Source organism: Glycine soja, chromosome 3 (genome assembly GCF_004193775.1).
Source record: "Glycine soja cultivar W05 chromosome 3, ASM419377v2, whole genome shotgun sequence".
Taxonomy (NCBI): domain Eukaryota; kingdom Viridiplantae; phylum Streptophyta; class Magnoliopsida; order Fabales; family Fabaceae; genus Glycine; species Glycine soja.
Window position 1 is genome coordinate 576,622 of NC_041004.1, and position 14,922 is coordinate 591,543.

General features: G+C 34.4%; 2 protein-coding genes and 1 pseudogene across 3 annotated transcripts; all 3 read left to right on the forward strand.

Annotated features, from left to right (window-relative positions):
- The first annotated feature begins 2,701 nt into the window (after positions 1-2,701).
- LOC114405715 lies at positions 2,702-7,334 on the forward strand (annotated as a pseudogene).
- Positions 7,335-7,972: 638 nt separating this feature from the next.
- Positions 7,973-9,642, forward strand: LOC114405716 (presenilin-like protein At1g08700). Its single transcript, XM_028368184.1, has one exon. It carries the CDS (start codon positions 8,101-8,103, stop codon positions 9,256-9,258), a length of 1,158 nt encoding a protein of 385 aa, XP_028223985.1. The 5' UTR covers positions 7,973-8,100; the 3' UTR covers positions 9,259-9,642.
- Positions 9,643-13,676: 4,034 nt separating this feature from the next.
- LOC114405718 (NADPH-dependent pterin aldehyde reductase) lies at positions 13,677-14,922 on the forward strand. Of its 2 annotated transcripts, none has more exons than XM_028368185.1 (3): positions 13,677-14,008; positions 14,094-14,163; positions 14,249-14,922. In XM_028368185.1, exons 1-3 carry the CDS (start codon positions 13,811-13,813, stop codon positions 14,689-14,691), a joined length of 711 nt encoding a protein of 236 aa, XP_028223986.1. In that variant the 5' UTR covers positions 13,677-13,810; the 3' UTR covers positions 14,692-14,922. The 2 variants fall into 2 exon arrangements, with proteins under 2 accessions (XP_028223986.1, XP_028223987.1); XM_028368186.1 differs by having other exon boundaries at positions 14,261-14,922.

The following is a 14,922-nucleotide window of genomic DNA, read 5'->3' on the forward strand; positions in this document are numbered from 1 at the left end:
GGATCAAAATCTTTGTTTTTGTTTTCAATTTGCTGTTGGATTGTATTGGAACACGTGTTGCAACAATTTCAATTACAAATCAAACATGCACATAGATTGTGAGATTTTTGAGGTTTGACAATGTAATTGTAATTGGATTAGTTTAAGAGTGTCTGATCTTTTGTCCACACATATTTTATGTAATTCAAAGCTTGTTAATCGATTAAGATTGAGTCTACGTAGATGCTACCTCCAACAACTAAGCATGTTTGGATTAAGAGGCGTGCATTATTTTAATGGGTTTCAATAACAATATAACATTGCTGACTATGTGTAAGACTAATTGGGAACAAGAGAGATGTTAATAGCAATTTTTTTAACACACTACTATAAACGTATTTCTTATTACCACTCTTATAAACATATTTCTTATTATTGGTTGAAAATATTAGAAATCATAATTTTTTTTTATTTAATGAGTTTTTTCTTCTTTTAATTTTGTAACTTTAATAAATTATAATGAATAGTAGAGTATGTTAAAGTGTACTCTCTTTGTCTCTAATTATAATTTTTTTTAAAAAAATTGTTTATCCTTTTTTATAAAATCATTTTCTAATTTCTTGATACATTAATTATTTTTTTCTTCTAAATATCCTTATTTAATTTATCTCTCTTCAAACATTAATAAGAAACAAGTGGATAGAGAAAAAAGAAATTAATAATTTTGAAATCATAATATCAGTCATTAACAAATTTAATACGACCAGTATTTTTCATTAGTTAAAAAAAATTTATAATTAAAAACGAAGAAAGTATTAATGAGTTTGCCTTAGTAATAATAAATTTAACTACTTTTTAAAGATTCTTCACCTAAAAAGTGGTAGCTCATTTATTTAACCAGATAATCATTACAATAATAATACATTTTTAATTAAAGTTGTAAAAAATGGGGCATAATTTTTTTGTAAATTGTAATATGTCGTACACATATACGTTCAACTCGAATACCTGATAAACATCCCAACACACGTAAATATTTACAAAGAGAAACTAGTCAAATTCAAAACATTTACGTGTGCATGTACATAATCCATCACATTAAATATCAATCACTGGGACCTCCATATACACAATCATAAAAATACTAAGAACTTGTCTCGGCAACATCATCATAAACTGTACATCCCAAGAAAAACATATACAATCATCACTATTAGAGCATCAACATATACAACCATCAATTAATCATATAATGTCACATCTTTAGAATATATTTGAGTCTTATCTTAACTACATTAATTAAAAGTCGCACGTAGTATCATAAATTGTAATTGGTTGATTTATACTCACAATACATAACAATTAAATTCTTTTTCCTGAAATGCATATAAAAGTAGATAAACAAATCAAACAGACAAACAAAAGGAGTAAGACAATAATATATATATACAATAAAGTAGGCATGAGATACACATTCAGGAAAATATATAACACCTTTAGATCCATGAATCAGCTAAGCAATATATCACAAATAGTTTCACTTAGCTTTCCAAGATAAGCATCATACTCACATCTTGCAATCTCACACACATAACCTCAATAGTATCAAACATATATGCAATCAAAACATGAGTAACCTCTTAAGAATAATGATGCACATACTTTCAGTTATAGGGAAACATTCATAGACATGTTAATGGCGAGAAATATATCTTTAGTCTGAATATATACCTAAATAAAATAAAATAAAATAAAATAAAATGTCTATTCAAAAATAAGAAAAAGATAAATACACACTTAATTAAATATCATTATATAAAGAAAAAAAGATGATAGAAAACGAAACTATGTTTATATATGTATTCTTACTTAATTGCCAGACTATTTCAATGCATATTAATTATATTGCAAGCATATCTTTGAGGATATAATTTATAAAATTTTGCGATATATCTCTCCAGACATATATATAAAGGTGAAACACATATATTTATGATTATCATGCTCACTTAAGGAGAGATGTAACTCCACCTCATGTCAAAGTTTTTCTAAGCTTCACATCCACACCCTCCAACTTCGTTATATGTTGCAAGGTTTACATACGTAAAAAGCAAAATTTAGACATATGCAAGTTTGGAATGTGTTCTTTGAGTGTACTTTATTTTACCTTTTGTAGAGACAAAACAAGCACACAACAAAATAAAAAATAATATAGCAATTTGACAAGTGAGAAAAAAAATCTCAAATTAGTAAATAATTGTTTTTAACATTTTTAATAAATAATTTAAAAATAATTGCCTAAACTGGTAAAAAAAGAAAAGATCAAAGAGAGCAATAATATATTAATATTTGGATATTTAATCTTCATAACTTTTACACATCAAGTCTTAAGATGAATTCACTTGAATCATTCAAAAGAATGGAATAAAAGAAACATGTATTATCACCTGAGAATCGGTGTCAAAATATAATCCTTTATGAGTTTGAATAATATGTGTTCATATATTATACAATCAAAATAGAACTGGGATACCACTTTATTTTAAAATGGGTAGATTTGATGGAAGAAAAAAAATAGTTGAATGTGAAATAAAAAATCTTGAAAAATTTCTGACCACACGAAGGAAAAACTAACGTAATACAATTTTAGAAACTAAATTTTCCTTTTACTTAGAGTTTTCAAAGGAAAACAACAACAGTCCTTTTCCCAATCACATGCGGCTCCTCTCAAAGTCTCAAACAATGATGTTTTGGGCTGTTTAGTAACATCATTCCATATATCTCTCCATACATTTCTCTCTAGGCCCTAACTTTGTGTCCCCTACTCTCTCTATACCCTTTCCTTTCCTCACCCTTTTGAATTTTGAGTAGTAGCATCATTGCTACACATTGAACAACAACAACAACATGATCATGAACACTAAAAGCAAATTGATCACCCTTTGGGTCCTGCTCTATTTTTGTTCCATCACAAACTCACTAGCTGCTTCAAAAAAGTGCAATTTCCCTGCCATATTCAACTTTGGTGACTCCAATTCAGATACTGGAGGCCTCTCTGCTGCCTTCTCCTCATGGAGAGTCCTACTTCCATCACCCTGCTGGTCGTTACTGTGATGGCCGTCTCATTGTTGATTTCTTAGGTACTTCAATTCTTTTCATTTTCTCTCAATCCTTAACTTCATTATATGTCTCAATTAGCTCTATTATGCACTTTGCCTTTGGTTTTTGTTATGTTTATCTTCACTTTTTATTTTTATACATTAATTGTTAGTGAAAAGATTTGAACCTATTATTTTTTTCTATTTTCCTTCTTTGTTAATCATTAGACCAACCGTATATTTCCTGCTGATCTTCATTTTAATTTTTTCGATCAAAATTCAACATTAGCTAATTGATTCTTTGAGAATGTATGTAGTTTGTAGAACTTTGGATAATGTTGTTGTTTTTTTCTTCTTTTTTTTTTTTTAAATTTATCTTCCATCGACTAAATTCAAGCCAGACATTAAGAAATGTGTTTGATGGTTTTGTATGTGGTTGGGTTTTTTTTTTTTAATGATTGAGAATTTTGTAAACTAAGCATAATAAGATCGTTTGTGAGTCAATTTACTTCTTAATTTTTGTTAAATAATATTTATTTATATTTTTGTTCCCCAAATAAAGGGATCTTAGAAGAAATAGTTTATTTATCTTCTGGATTTTATTTGGCTTTTGAAATGTATTCACAGACACATTCAGTGGATATTGTCATTATCCATAACTTACAAATTTGCTAAGCTCATGCCTGTCAGTGGGTGGGTACACGCAACCTCAATCTCACCAAAGCATGGAAAAATATTGTTGTCTAGTCGTTTAAGATTAATTTTGCTTAAGGATTTGTTCCTTAAAAAGTAAATTATTATTCTTCACATTCTCGTAGTACTCAAATTTTATAATTTAATTTAACGTTTTGCTTTGGATAGATTGCAACGATAAGGGAACATGAAGGGTTAAGTTTGCTATTGAAAGATACTACATTATTTTATCATTTTAAAAAAATGTGAATGATCATTACACGACACTTGATTTTTAAACCACTTAGTAATTTTTTTATGGAATGCAGAAATAAGTTTATGATGAAAAAAATCCAGTAAAAAAAGTAGTTTTTGAATCAAATCCTTAAATTATAATAAATTGATGCAATACTCGTTAAGATTAACCTAATATAGTGAAATATTTGGATAATGTTTGAGATATTAAGTTTTATCTTATATTTTGTGTGAAATAATAGTATGCATGTTATTCAAACTCTGATGAGTTCTATTCTTATTGTAAAAAACTTGATGCAACTTTTATTTTTGTTGTTGAATAAAAGTGATGCAACTTGATAGACAATAATACTTATGAATATTAAATGCATTGTAGGGTGTGATACTATGATTGATAAATGACTACATGAGCGACACACACTTTTAATTTTTTTTTTAAATTTAAAATAAATAAATTTGGAACTTTTTAATGTTCACTTTGTCAAATTACTGATTGCTATTGAATTTAAAGGAGCAGATTCAGAGAGAAAGAACAAAATCTTTTTACAGAAAATGAAAACCTTTTATTTTTATATAATGCAATACATAGTTTTTTTTTTGTAGCATGTGATAAATGGACCACACACACTTCTAACAATTTTTGTTTTTGTCTTTTTAGATTTTTAAAAGATAATTTTGTTTTTAAATACATATTCTGTAATTGTCACCCATTTTAAAATCATGCGCAAAACAGTATGTAGTAAAGAAGTTCATAAAAAAGGCAGCTCTTATACAAATTTTGGACACTTATGGTGATTCAAAATGTAAGGGTTGGATTAAGAAAATCTGACAAAATCTTCTTTGTACTCACAATCATATCTGTCAGCGAGCGATTAATCACAACACAAAGTTAGCTTAACTTATTATTCAAATTTTCAAATTTTAATTTGATTAATGAGAATAGCACTTTATGTGTTAGTTTCCATGTCATTTCAATTAAAAAGAAGTTAGTTTCCACACTAATTAATTTGAACTTTCTTTTTCCTACTGTGCATCAAACAAAAGCTAAGAAGTTGGGGCTGCCTTATTTGAGTGCATTTCTTGATTCTGTTGGGTCAAATTATAGCCATGGAGCCAACTTTGCAACTGCTGGATCCACCATTAGACCCCAGAACACAACCCTTCATCAGACTGGTGGTTTCAGCCCTTTCTCTTTGGATGTTCAATTTAATCAATTCAGTGATTTCCAGCGCAGGACACAATTTTTTCACGATAAAGGTAATGCCAAGGCATGAATCATATTTTCCCTTACCATATATCTATTTATAATAGTCATCCAACTCTCTTTGGTTAATAAATTACATGCCAATAAATCTTTAATGGGAGTGATCCTGAATTCGATATCTTAAGATTGTCTATTTGAGTTTCTAAAGATGAAAAATAAAAAAATGATTGAGAAGAAAAAATTTCACTAAAGTTGGTCTTGTTAGATTTTTTTTATTGAATGTTAGTCATGGATATAATCGATGAATACTCGTATCAACAATATGATTATAAAAAAAAGTTAATAAATTTCTTCCAATGGGCTCATATTAGAATCCAAGAATAAGATATGAACATGTTAATAAATTTAGTTTTCTTCAAATAAGTGAGTCATCAACATTTTTCACCCCTCTTTGGTGGAGCATATGAAACATTGTTACCCAAATCAGAAGATTTTTCTCAAGCATTATACACGTTCGATATTGGTCAAAATGACTTGACATCCGGTTACTTCCACAACATGAGCTCGGATCAAGTGAAAGAATATGTTCCAGATGTTTTGGCTCAATTCAAGAACGTCATCAAGGTAATCCTTTTCAAATTTTGTGATATTTCTAGTTGCTCATATAGAAAAGATTAAACTATTCAATTAGGGTTGGTTTGATAGAATGGAAGAGAGTGAAAAAGAAAAGAAAGGAAGATAAATGTTTGAATTAAAATAGAGATGAAGATAAATTTTTAAATTTTTTCTTTATTTTTTGTCTTTTCTTCTCTGGCCAAACAAATTATTAGTCTTTACATTTATCCTCACTTTCATTTTTTAATGTCTATACAAAAAAAATTGCTAGTTTTAGTCCATAGACATGCATAAAAGTTACTTACTAGAACACTTTTTTTGGCAATGCAAAACTGCTAAAAAAACTGTTCAGGGATTAAAACTTTCGATCTTCTAGTGTAGGAACTAAAGCTTAAAATGGAGACAACTATAATACCAAATGGATAATTTTGCACATAAAAGACAACTTTCTAGCATGTGCATCACATAACATTCATGTTTGTGTTTCTGTTTTTTTTTTTATTTTTTATTGGCAAGTATTGATTGTTATTTTATTTATTAGTGAGAAGATTCAAACCTGCAACTTCTTTTTCCTTCCTTCACCACCAAGCAAACCTTATAACCTCTGCTTGGTATTGTTAGTATGTATATAATCATGGAGGAAGGCCATTTTGGGTTCACAACACGGGCCCCGTTGGTTGTTTGCCATACATCATGGATCTTCACCCAGTAAAACCATCATTGGTGGACAAAGCAGGATGTGCAAACCCTTATAATGAAGTTGCCAAGTTCTTCAATAGTAAATTGAAAGAAGTAGTGGTTCAACTCAGAAAAGAGCTTCCCTTGGCTGCCATAACCTATGTTGATGTTTACTCAGTGAAGTACTCTCTCATTAGTCAACCAAAGAAGCATGGTAATTAAAACCTTTGTTTGGTTTGGTTTATGAGAATGTGTAGGAAAAATGAGTTTGTGTTTGTTGAAATGCAGGTTTTGAGGAACCATTAAGAGCATGTTGTGGGCATGGTGGGAAGTACAATTACAATTTGCACATTGGTTGTGGTGCTAAGATTAAGGCTCATGGCAAGGAGATTCTGGTGGGAAAGCCATGCAAGGATCCATCTGTTTGGGTTAATTGGGATGGTGTTCATTACACTGAGGCTGCTAACAAATGGGTGTTTGATCAGATTGTTGATGGTTCATTTTCTGATCCACCTATTCCTTTGAGCATGGCATGTCATAAGCATCTTTGATTGAAAAAGGGTGCTAAAACCTTTGTCCTCTTTCTTCTCTATGTATCTTCCCTCCTAAATTTTGTCTCTCCTAGAAAATACTCAAACAAAAATGGTCATACATCTTCTCTATTAATTTTGAGAAAAGTCTCTTAGTTGATAGGATTTTATTGGAGGAATAAAATTGAGAACAGAGGATTTGAGTCATGCATGGACGAGTGAGTTCACTTGTAATCTTCACTGATTGCAGATGTTTCCTTTCTTATTTTACCTAATAATAATGAAGATTGAATTGTTTGCTTATGCTCTTCTTTCTATATTTTTTATTAGTTATTTCTCCGGGCAAGATGTTGATACTTTATTTTTTCCTTGTATACTTTATTTTAATAGTTCTTCATTAATCACGTTTACTTGTGCCTAGATAAAGCAAAAATTATACAGTTAGTGCTAAGGGTTAACAGAGAATATGACCATGCTTCTTTGGTCAACTCTGATTCAAAGTGTTTTAAACTGAATTAAATTGAGGAATAAGATCAAATCTGGAACACCCCTACGGCTCACATATCATAATACTCAACCACATATCTTACATTTCCTTCATAAACTCAGGAAACAATTATATTTGTACTTATAGTTTTAATTAACCTTTATATTTGTAGGTCACCACCCCATCTTTATTGATATTCCCATTATTATTATTACCATCATCACCTTCACACAAAAATACCTTTAAAGTAATTTAAAGAATATAAAAAAACTTTTAAAATAAATTTATTTTAAAATTAAAAAAAGAATTATCCAAGCCTAAGAGTAAAACACTACTTTTACAAAACCATTATTCCAAGGTAACATTTTTGAAGTTATTCTGGCATTTATTTTTGACGGAAAAGATAAAGTAATTCATTAACCATTGAAATACGAGCAGTGAGTGAAAAAAACTAGTTCATAAGATTCGGTTTATTTGTAAAGAAAGTGACATTTAGAAGAAGCAAAAAGAAGTTTATTGAGATTCAGAAATGGAGGTTTCAGCGCTGAGTAAAACCTAAAAAAAAGAAAAAAAATAGTGAAAATGGAATCGAGCGTTCTGGAATGTCTGGGCATGGAGATAATCGGCGTGATGAGCCCAGTCTCGATCTGCATGTTCCTTGTGGTCCTGTTAGTGTATTCTCTCTCCTCGCCGTCCACCACCACCACTATCGCCACCGCCGCCAACCTCGTCTACGCCGAGAACCCCTCCGACACCACCGCCCAGAAGCTCGAGGGCGCCGTCCTCAACGCCGTGGTCTTCGTCGTCCTCATCGCGCTCGTCACCTTCCTCCTCGTCCTCCTCTACTACTACAACTGCACCGCCTTCCTCCTCCACTACACCCGCTTCTCCGCCTTCTTCGTCCTCGCCGCCATGGGCGGATCCATCCTCCTCTCCCTCCTCCAGCGCTTCTCCCTCCCCCTCGACGCCGTCACCTCCTTCCTCCTCCTCTTCAACTTCTCCGTCGTCGGAGTCCTCTCCGTCTTCGCCTCCGGCGGCCTCCCGATCCTCCTCCGCCAGTGCTACACCGTCTGCCTCGGCATCATCGTCGCCGCGTGGTTCACCAAGCTCCCCGAGTGGACCACCTGGACGCTCCTCGTCGCCCTCGCGCTCTACGATCTGGTCGCCGTCCTCGCCCCCGGCGGCCCGCTCAAGCTCCTCGTGGAATTGGCGTCGAGCCGCGACGAGGAGCTCCCGGCGCTCGTCTACGAGGCACGGCCGACGGTCAATACGCGAAACCACGCGGCCGCGGTAGGGTTTATTGTCACCACCGCCGGGGTTTCGGATTCGGAAACTTCCAGAATTGAGCTTCAGGTTGTGTCTAGGGATAATGATAACAATAACAATGAGAATGAGATTAATGATGAAGGAGAAAGGTCACCCTTGGTTGGGAGAAATGAGGAGGAAGAAGGGGTGAGGAGGGAGATTGGGGAAAGAGGAATTAAGCTTGGACTTGGTGACTTTGTTTTCTACAGTGTTCTTGTTGGGAGAGCTTCTATGTATGATTTGATGACCGTCTATGCCTGCTACCTAGCCATTATATCGGGCCTTGGCTGCACGCTCATCTTGTTGTCCGTGTGCCGTAAGGCTCTGCCTGCTCTTCCCATCTCGATCGCCTTGGGGGTTCTCTTCTATTTCTTGACAAGGCTTCTCATGGAGCCCTTCATTGTTGGGACCGCCACTAATTTGATCATGTTTTGAGAGCTAGGGTTTAGGAATAGTCTATAGGCAAGGAATTTGTGCATGGGGTCAAGAGGTTATATTCTTCAAGCTGTTTTCCTTCAATGCTTTTTAGTTATGCTCATAAGTTTTATCCATTTTTGAGGCTAACATATCTCTTCATGTATGTGGGTGGTGCCTACCAGTGATGTGAGTTTATGTATATTATGTTCATGTAGATGCGCCTGAACCGAGTGATCTGTATTTTGTACTTGAACCATAATGCATACCTCTAAACTTCATGGTTCATGCAATAATTTATAACGTGTATGATGGGTACCTAAGCTTGTATTTATGCATTCCTTACTATTAGTCCTTTGCAGATTATAGACTAAAGCTTTGTTTACGAAGATCTGATTGATTTAAGCCTGGCAGCAGTAAAAGGTGCCCTACTTGTGCCATAGAATAATCTGTTTTGCCACTTTTATAGTACAAAATTGTTTACTTTGTTGACAACAACTTTTAGTGGTCTATGCCCTGCCCCCTTTTATCAATATGATTTCTTTGTTTCCAAAAGCAGTGGTTGTTCTTATCAGTAAGTTGTATTTCAAGTGCTATACATGGTTCATTTTATGGCGGATGGTAAATATTTGGATCTCTTTTGAAGCGATACTCTATTAATAGCAACCAAATTAACTTTTTGGGCCTTGAACTTATATGTATTGCTAAATTTAGGCGTTTCCAAGTTATTTACCTTTTAAATGCTGTATGCAGGAGTGAATATATTATTGGATAGGTATAAGTGGGTTGGATATGAAAGTATTCTTCTATTTTCTTTATTGCTAATAGGCTTAGTAGATTGATCAGTTTCTTGGAGTGTGATTTTAATTGAGATTTGTTGGAAAATTGTTATGGCAATAATTGGGATTTTGGATAACATATATATAGAGTTGTGGATGGTCTTCTCATGTTGTCTGTAAAACTCTGAGGTAATAAATTTTAATAATCATTAGGAACTGTAGCTGTATATTAGGTTTCAGAGCTTCTACTGATTTGGTGAAGAAATGCTAAAAGATTGGTATATGAATCTACTTTTGTTGTTTAGAGAGCAAAGCTTTGTCCAGTCTAATTGGATGGGAACACTTATTTTTATCTTTTATTTTCTTTGGTATAATTTGAACCTAACATTTGTATATTATTGTTATTGTTATTATACTCGAAAGAAAAAGATAACTTGGAATTTCTATCTGATACAAAAAATAGAATACCAAGTCTTCTCATATGGAAGAGAGAGTATATTAATCAGAGTTGGTTTTCTACGTCCTTTAAAACTAGTTACTAGCTACGTTCTTAACCAAAATCCTATTATCTAGGACATAGAGTTCAAAAACATTTTTTATCCCCTCCTCCCCAAAACACATCCCCACTCCATCCAAAGTTCTTATTGGACAGTCAACTTGCTCTTCTGTGAGGACATAGGGCATGCGGATCTGTCTATTTTTCTTTCTTCTCTTTAATGAAGTGTTTATCTACTTCCAATTGATTCCATCATAGAGAACATGATTGTGAGTTATGGAGGTTGCTGGCTGACCTTTTGTCATTGTAGATTTTCATAGGTGTAGAGTTGCCAACACAAAGTTTTAGTATTCTTTCAATTCACATATTCCGTTGGCCATTGATATACATTCTGTTTCTGCACTACTATAACCACCGCATTCTGTTTCATACTCCCACGGTCTCACCCAATAAGCATTGGTGTAGGCTTCTATTTAAAAGTACCTGTACTTCTTACACAACAATCCTCTTCCTGGTGACCCTTTTAGATAGTTCAAAATTCTGTAAGCAGCTTCAAAGTGTTTTAGTCCGGGTGTGTGCATGAATTGGGTTACCAAGCTTTCTGCAAAAGATAAATCAAAATTCCATCAGCTTTTATTTGTTAATTAATATCCATTGGAAACCTACTCTCTTCTTATTTAATGGTAACTCAACTATTTCCTAAGTCCTGTTTTTTTGAAGAGCCTTCATTCCATCACTACCATTTTCCAATCCAGATGTAGAGCTTTTCTCGGCACCAAACAGATTAGAAATTCTAGGGCAAAATACTTGACAGATTTTTGTTGGACAAATATTTTGAAATGGAATGAAGAGCACAAGTCCTAACTCTTTCCTGATGCCTATCGGAGAGTCGACATCAGAAATAGAATTGAAAAGGTATTTGTAACTTGATCCATCTAGAGTTCAATATCTGGGGAATTTGATTGGTCTAGTGTTGGTATGACAGGCTGTGTTTATTTTTATTTGTTCCCCTTCAAGTGTAAACCAGGAGCTGTCAATCTGGTTGTGATACTTCTCACCGTGTTTGAGTTATCAATGTCTCACACATTATCTTCAACTTCTTGAACATCAGTTGCCTGATCAAAACTTGTGGACTGTGTAAGATCAAAACTTAAAATTGGTACTTCTCCCTCGGTTGCACCACCATGTTTCACATTTTCTGACTACCTCCCCAGCAGTCCTAGCATTTTCTGGCACACCGAGCCTCTCTTGTCAGGTCTTTGCACTCACACAACTTAGTCGTTCTTAGATTTTTCTTGCACTTAGCTCTGCTTTTTTTTTTTTTTCTTTCTTTCTTTCTTTCTTTTGTTGTTGGTTAAGTGATAATGTGCACTTTGGGTGTATGTTAACTAAGTCATAGATTGATGATAATTGTGTCTCGATGAATTTTATTTTTTTTGCAATTGTGCCTCAATGAATTTTGTTACTAGTTACAAATTTATTCAATTTTTTTCCATTCTTTTTTTGAGCTTTTGTGTGTAGTATAAATTATTTATCTTCTATACAGTCTTTAGTATAGCCATCCCACTATATAATGACTTTGTGGCTGGCTGCTATGGTTGCTTCCCAAAGGTAATTTGGAATCTTTAATGTTAAACAAAATTCCATTTATGAGCTTTTATCACTTGAGAAAATATGCCTGCTCATTATTATTTTAAAGATAATTACAATTGAATGCGAGAGATGTAAGAAAAAGAAAGTGTAAAATATCTATAAGGTGTAAACATCGCTGATAAGTAGCTTGAGTCTTTAAGCATATATCAAGGATTCGATCTTATTTTTATTTGATCAGCAAAAAATATTTATTGTTAGTATTGTTAGTCAAGGCTCAATCTTTCAACACATGTGGGGAGAGGAGATTCCTTTAATTGGTACTCTATTGCATGGAAATATTAATGCTTTTGACGGTCTTTTTTTTTTTTTTTTGCTAAATTGTCTTGGCAAAGAGCCTCAGACACCAATGATTTAATACTCATGAAGGGAATTTACAACTTTCAAAAGGAATTTTGGAGCAAACTCAAGAATAACACTAAAAACACAAGAATCAAAAGTTAAAGATAAATCATGATTTGAAAAAGAATTAGTTAACATGTTGGTTTCTCTAAAATGTGTTTATAATAACCTTGCTGGAATTATTCCTTCACTTTGAGAATCTTATTTAGAAGGTCTTTGAATTGATTGCTAAAAATATCATCATCATCCGGTAGTTGAAAAGGCTTCCAGACTATTGGATCTAACAATCAAATTTTGCAGGTCCAAGTTTGTAGTCATTGCCAATCCATAAAAAATAGTCCATAACTCAACTAATATGGAACAATGACAAGTCTTCTTGAAAAAGTTGGAATGAAAATGCTGTTAGAGTTGCAAATGACAGCTTTGCAAGACCGCTGTACCCTAGAGATATGATTCATCACAATTTAAGTTTAAAGAATCTCTCGTTAGGCTTCTTTCACTTTGCAGACTTATCACGATGAGTCATGTTCTCATCATTGAGAAGCAAATTTGGACTTCCTTGCTTCTCTATGGTTACGCATTTTTGCTGGAAAACCATCTCATTCCTCTTCCACCAAAATTTGTTTAAACAAGACTCCAATGTGAACTATCAGTGCATACGGTGTTTCACAAGTTTCTACTTAGCCAATCATGAACAGTGGAGTACCTTGATGTCAGAAAAAAAAAGTGTAAAATAAATGGATAATTAATGATGAAAGTATAAAAAGAAAAAAAGAAAAAAATTTGATATTTTGAATTGAGGGGGAGGAAGAAGAATATAAGTAGTGGGATTTTGAGAGAGAGAGAGAGACTGATAGCAATAACAACCTATGAAGCACCGACACGGTCACCGGACACGACACAGACACATGTAATGTTCAAAATATAGAACATGATACGGGTGTCGTGTCAGTGTTGAACACTGATACAAACGCGTGTCGAACACCGGACACGACAAGAAACTAGAGTGTCCGTGCTTCATAGATAACAACACAACAGGTCACATACCAGAAGCCAGCAATCATATTAACAGGCCAAGGAGAATCACAAAGAAGCCCAAATACCTTGAGGAATACCTTTGAAGTGCAAAAGCAAAAGTTACCAAGTTGGTTGCAGCATTCCACTACTTTCAGAAAGCTAATTCCAATTCTGTTATAACAAAGTTAATTCAGTTAGAATACAGTAGTATAAATATGTAAAGAAGTGGAATTAAAAGGATATGAGAAAAATACTTATCTGAATTAGGGTTTCTTTTCCCCTTTTGGCAATGATGAACGGAGGAGGAAGACGACGAATCGTGCTGATAACTGGAGTCGGAAAAGGACTCGGAAGAGCCCTGGCTCTTGAACTCGCCCATCGTGGTCACACTATAATTGGCTGCTCCCGTTCTCAAGATAACCTCAATTCCCTCCAATCCCAACTCTCTTTTTCTTCTTCCAACCATTTGTTACTCAACGCCGACGTGGTTTGTTCCTTCACTCTCTCCCTCTCTCTTTCTTTCAACAACTAAACACTAAACACTAAACACTAACACTTGTTTTTCTTTTCAGAGCTCCAATGAGAACGTTCAAGAAATGGCCCGCGTTGTCATGGACAATAGATCTGTTCCTGATATCATAGGTAATAATGTAACCCTAACCCTAACCCTAACAACCGCAATGAAATGATTGATTAATTGACAGAGTATGCTGCTGCAATCAACCAGTGAACAATGCAGGTACAATCAACAAGAACAACAAGATATGGGAGGTTCCGCCGGAGGACTTCGACGCGGTCATGGACACCAACGTCAAAGGCACGGCGAACGTGCTGCGGCACTTTATCCCTCTCATGATAGCCGCGAAGAAGATGGAGGCCGTCATTGTGAACATGTCCTCGGGATGGGGAAGGTCCGGCGCCGCGCTGGTGTCCCCTTACTGTGCCTCCAAGTGGGCCATTGAAGGGCTGAGCAAGTCCGTCGCGAAGGAGGTGCCGGAAGGGATTGCCGTGGTGGCGCTCAACCCCGGCGTGATCAACACCGACATGCTCGCCTCCTGCTTCGGGCCATCGGCTTTACTCTATCAGCAGCCGCAGGCGTGGGCTCTCAAGGCTGCAACCATGATTCTCAATCTCACCCCGGCTGACAATGGTGCCTCTCTCACTGTATGAACTTAATAATCCGTGCTTACATTGTTGAGAATTCTATCATTTTTAGAGAAAACTAACTTGTTGGAAGAATGCTTAGCTTTTACATGTTCGCTAATTAGGTGAAGAAATGCTAATACAATTCTGTTTACTTTTTTTTAGAACAACAACTTTTAGTCAACTGTTGTGACAAGATTGAAGTGATACTCTCGATTAATATCAATCAAATTACCATTTTCTTGGGTCTTGCAGTTA

What these genes read in the sequence shown, in the direction of transcription:
- LOC114405718 (XM_028368185.1), top strand. Translation starts at nt 13,811, where the DNA reads ATGATGAACGGAGGAGGAAGACGACGAATCGTGCTGATAACTGGAGTC. An exon ending in TGTTACTCAACGCCGACGTG is followed by an intron (nt 14,009 to 14,093) that starts GTTTGTTCCTTC and finishes TTTTCTTTTCAG; the next exon opens with AGCTCCAATGAGAACGTTCA. An exon ending in ATCTGTTCCTGATATCATAG is followed by an intron (nt 14,164 to 14,248) that starts GTAATAATGTAA and finishes GCAATCAACCAG; the next exon opens with TGAACAATGCAGGTACAATC.
- LOC114405716 (XM_028368184.1), top strand. Translation starts at nt 8,101, where the DNA reads ATGGAATCGAGCGTTCTGGAATGTCTGGGCATGGAGATAATCGGCGTG.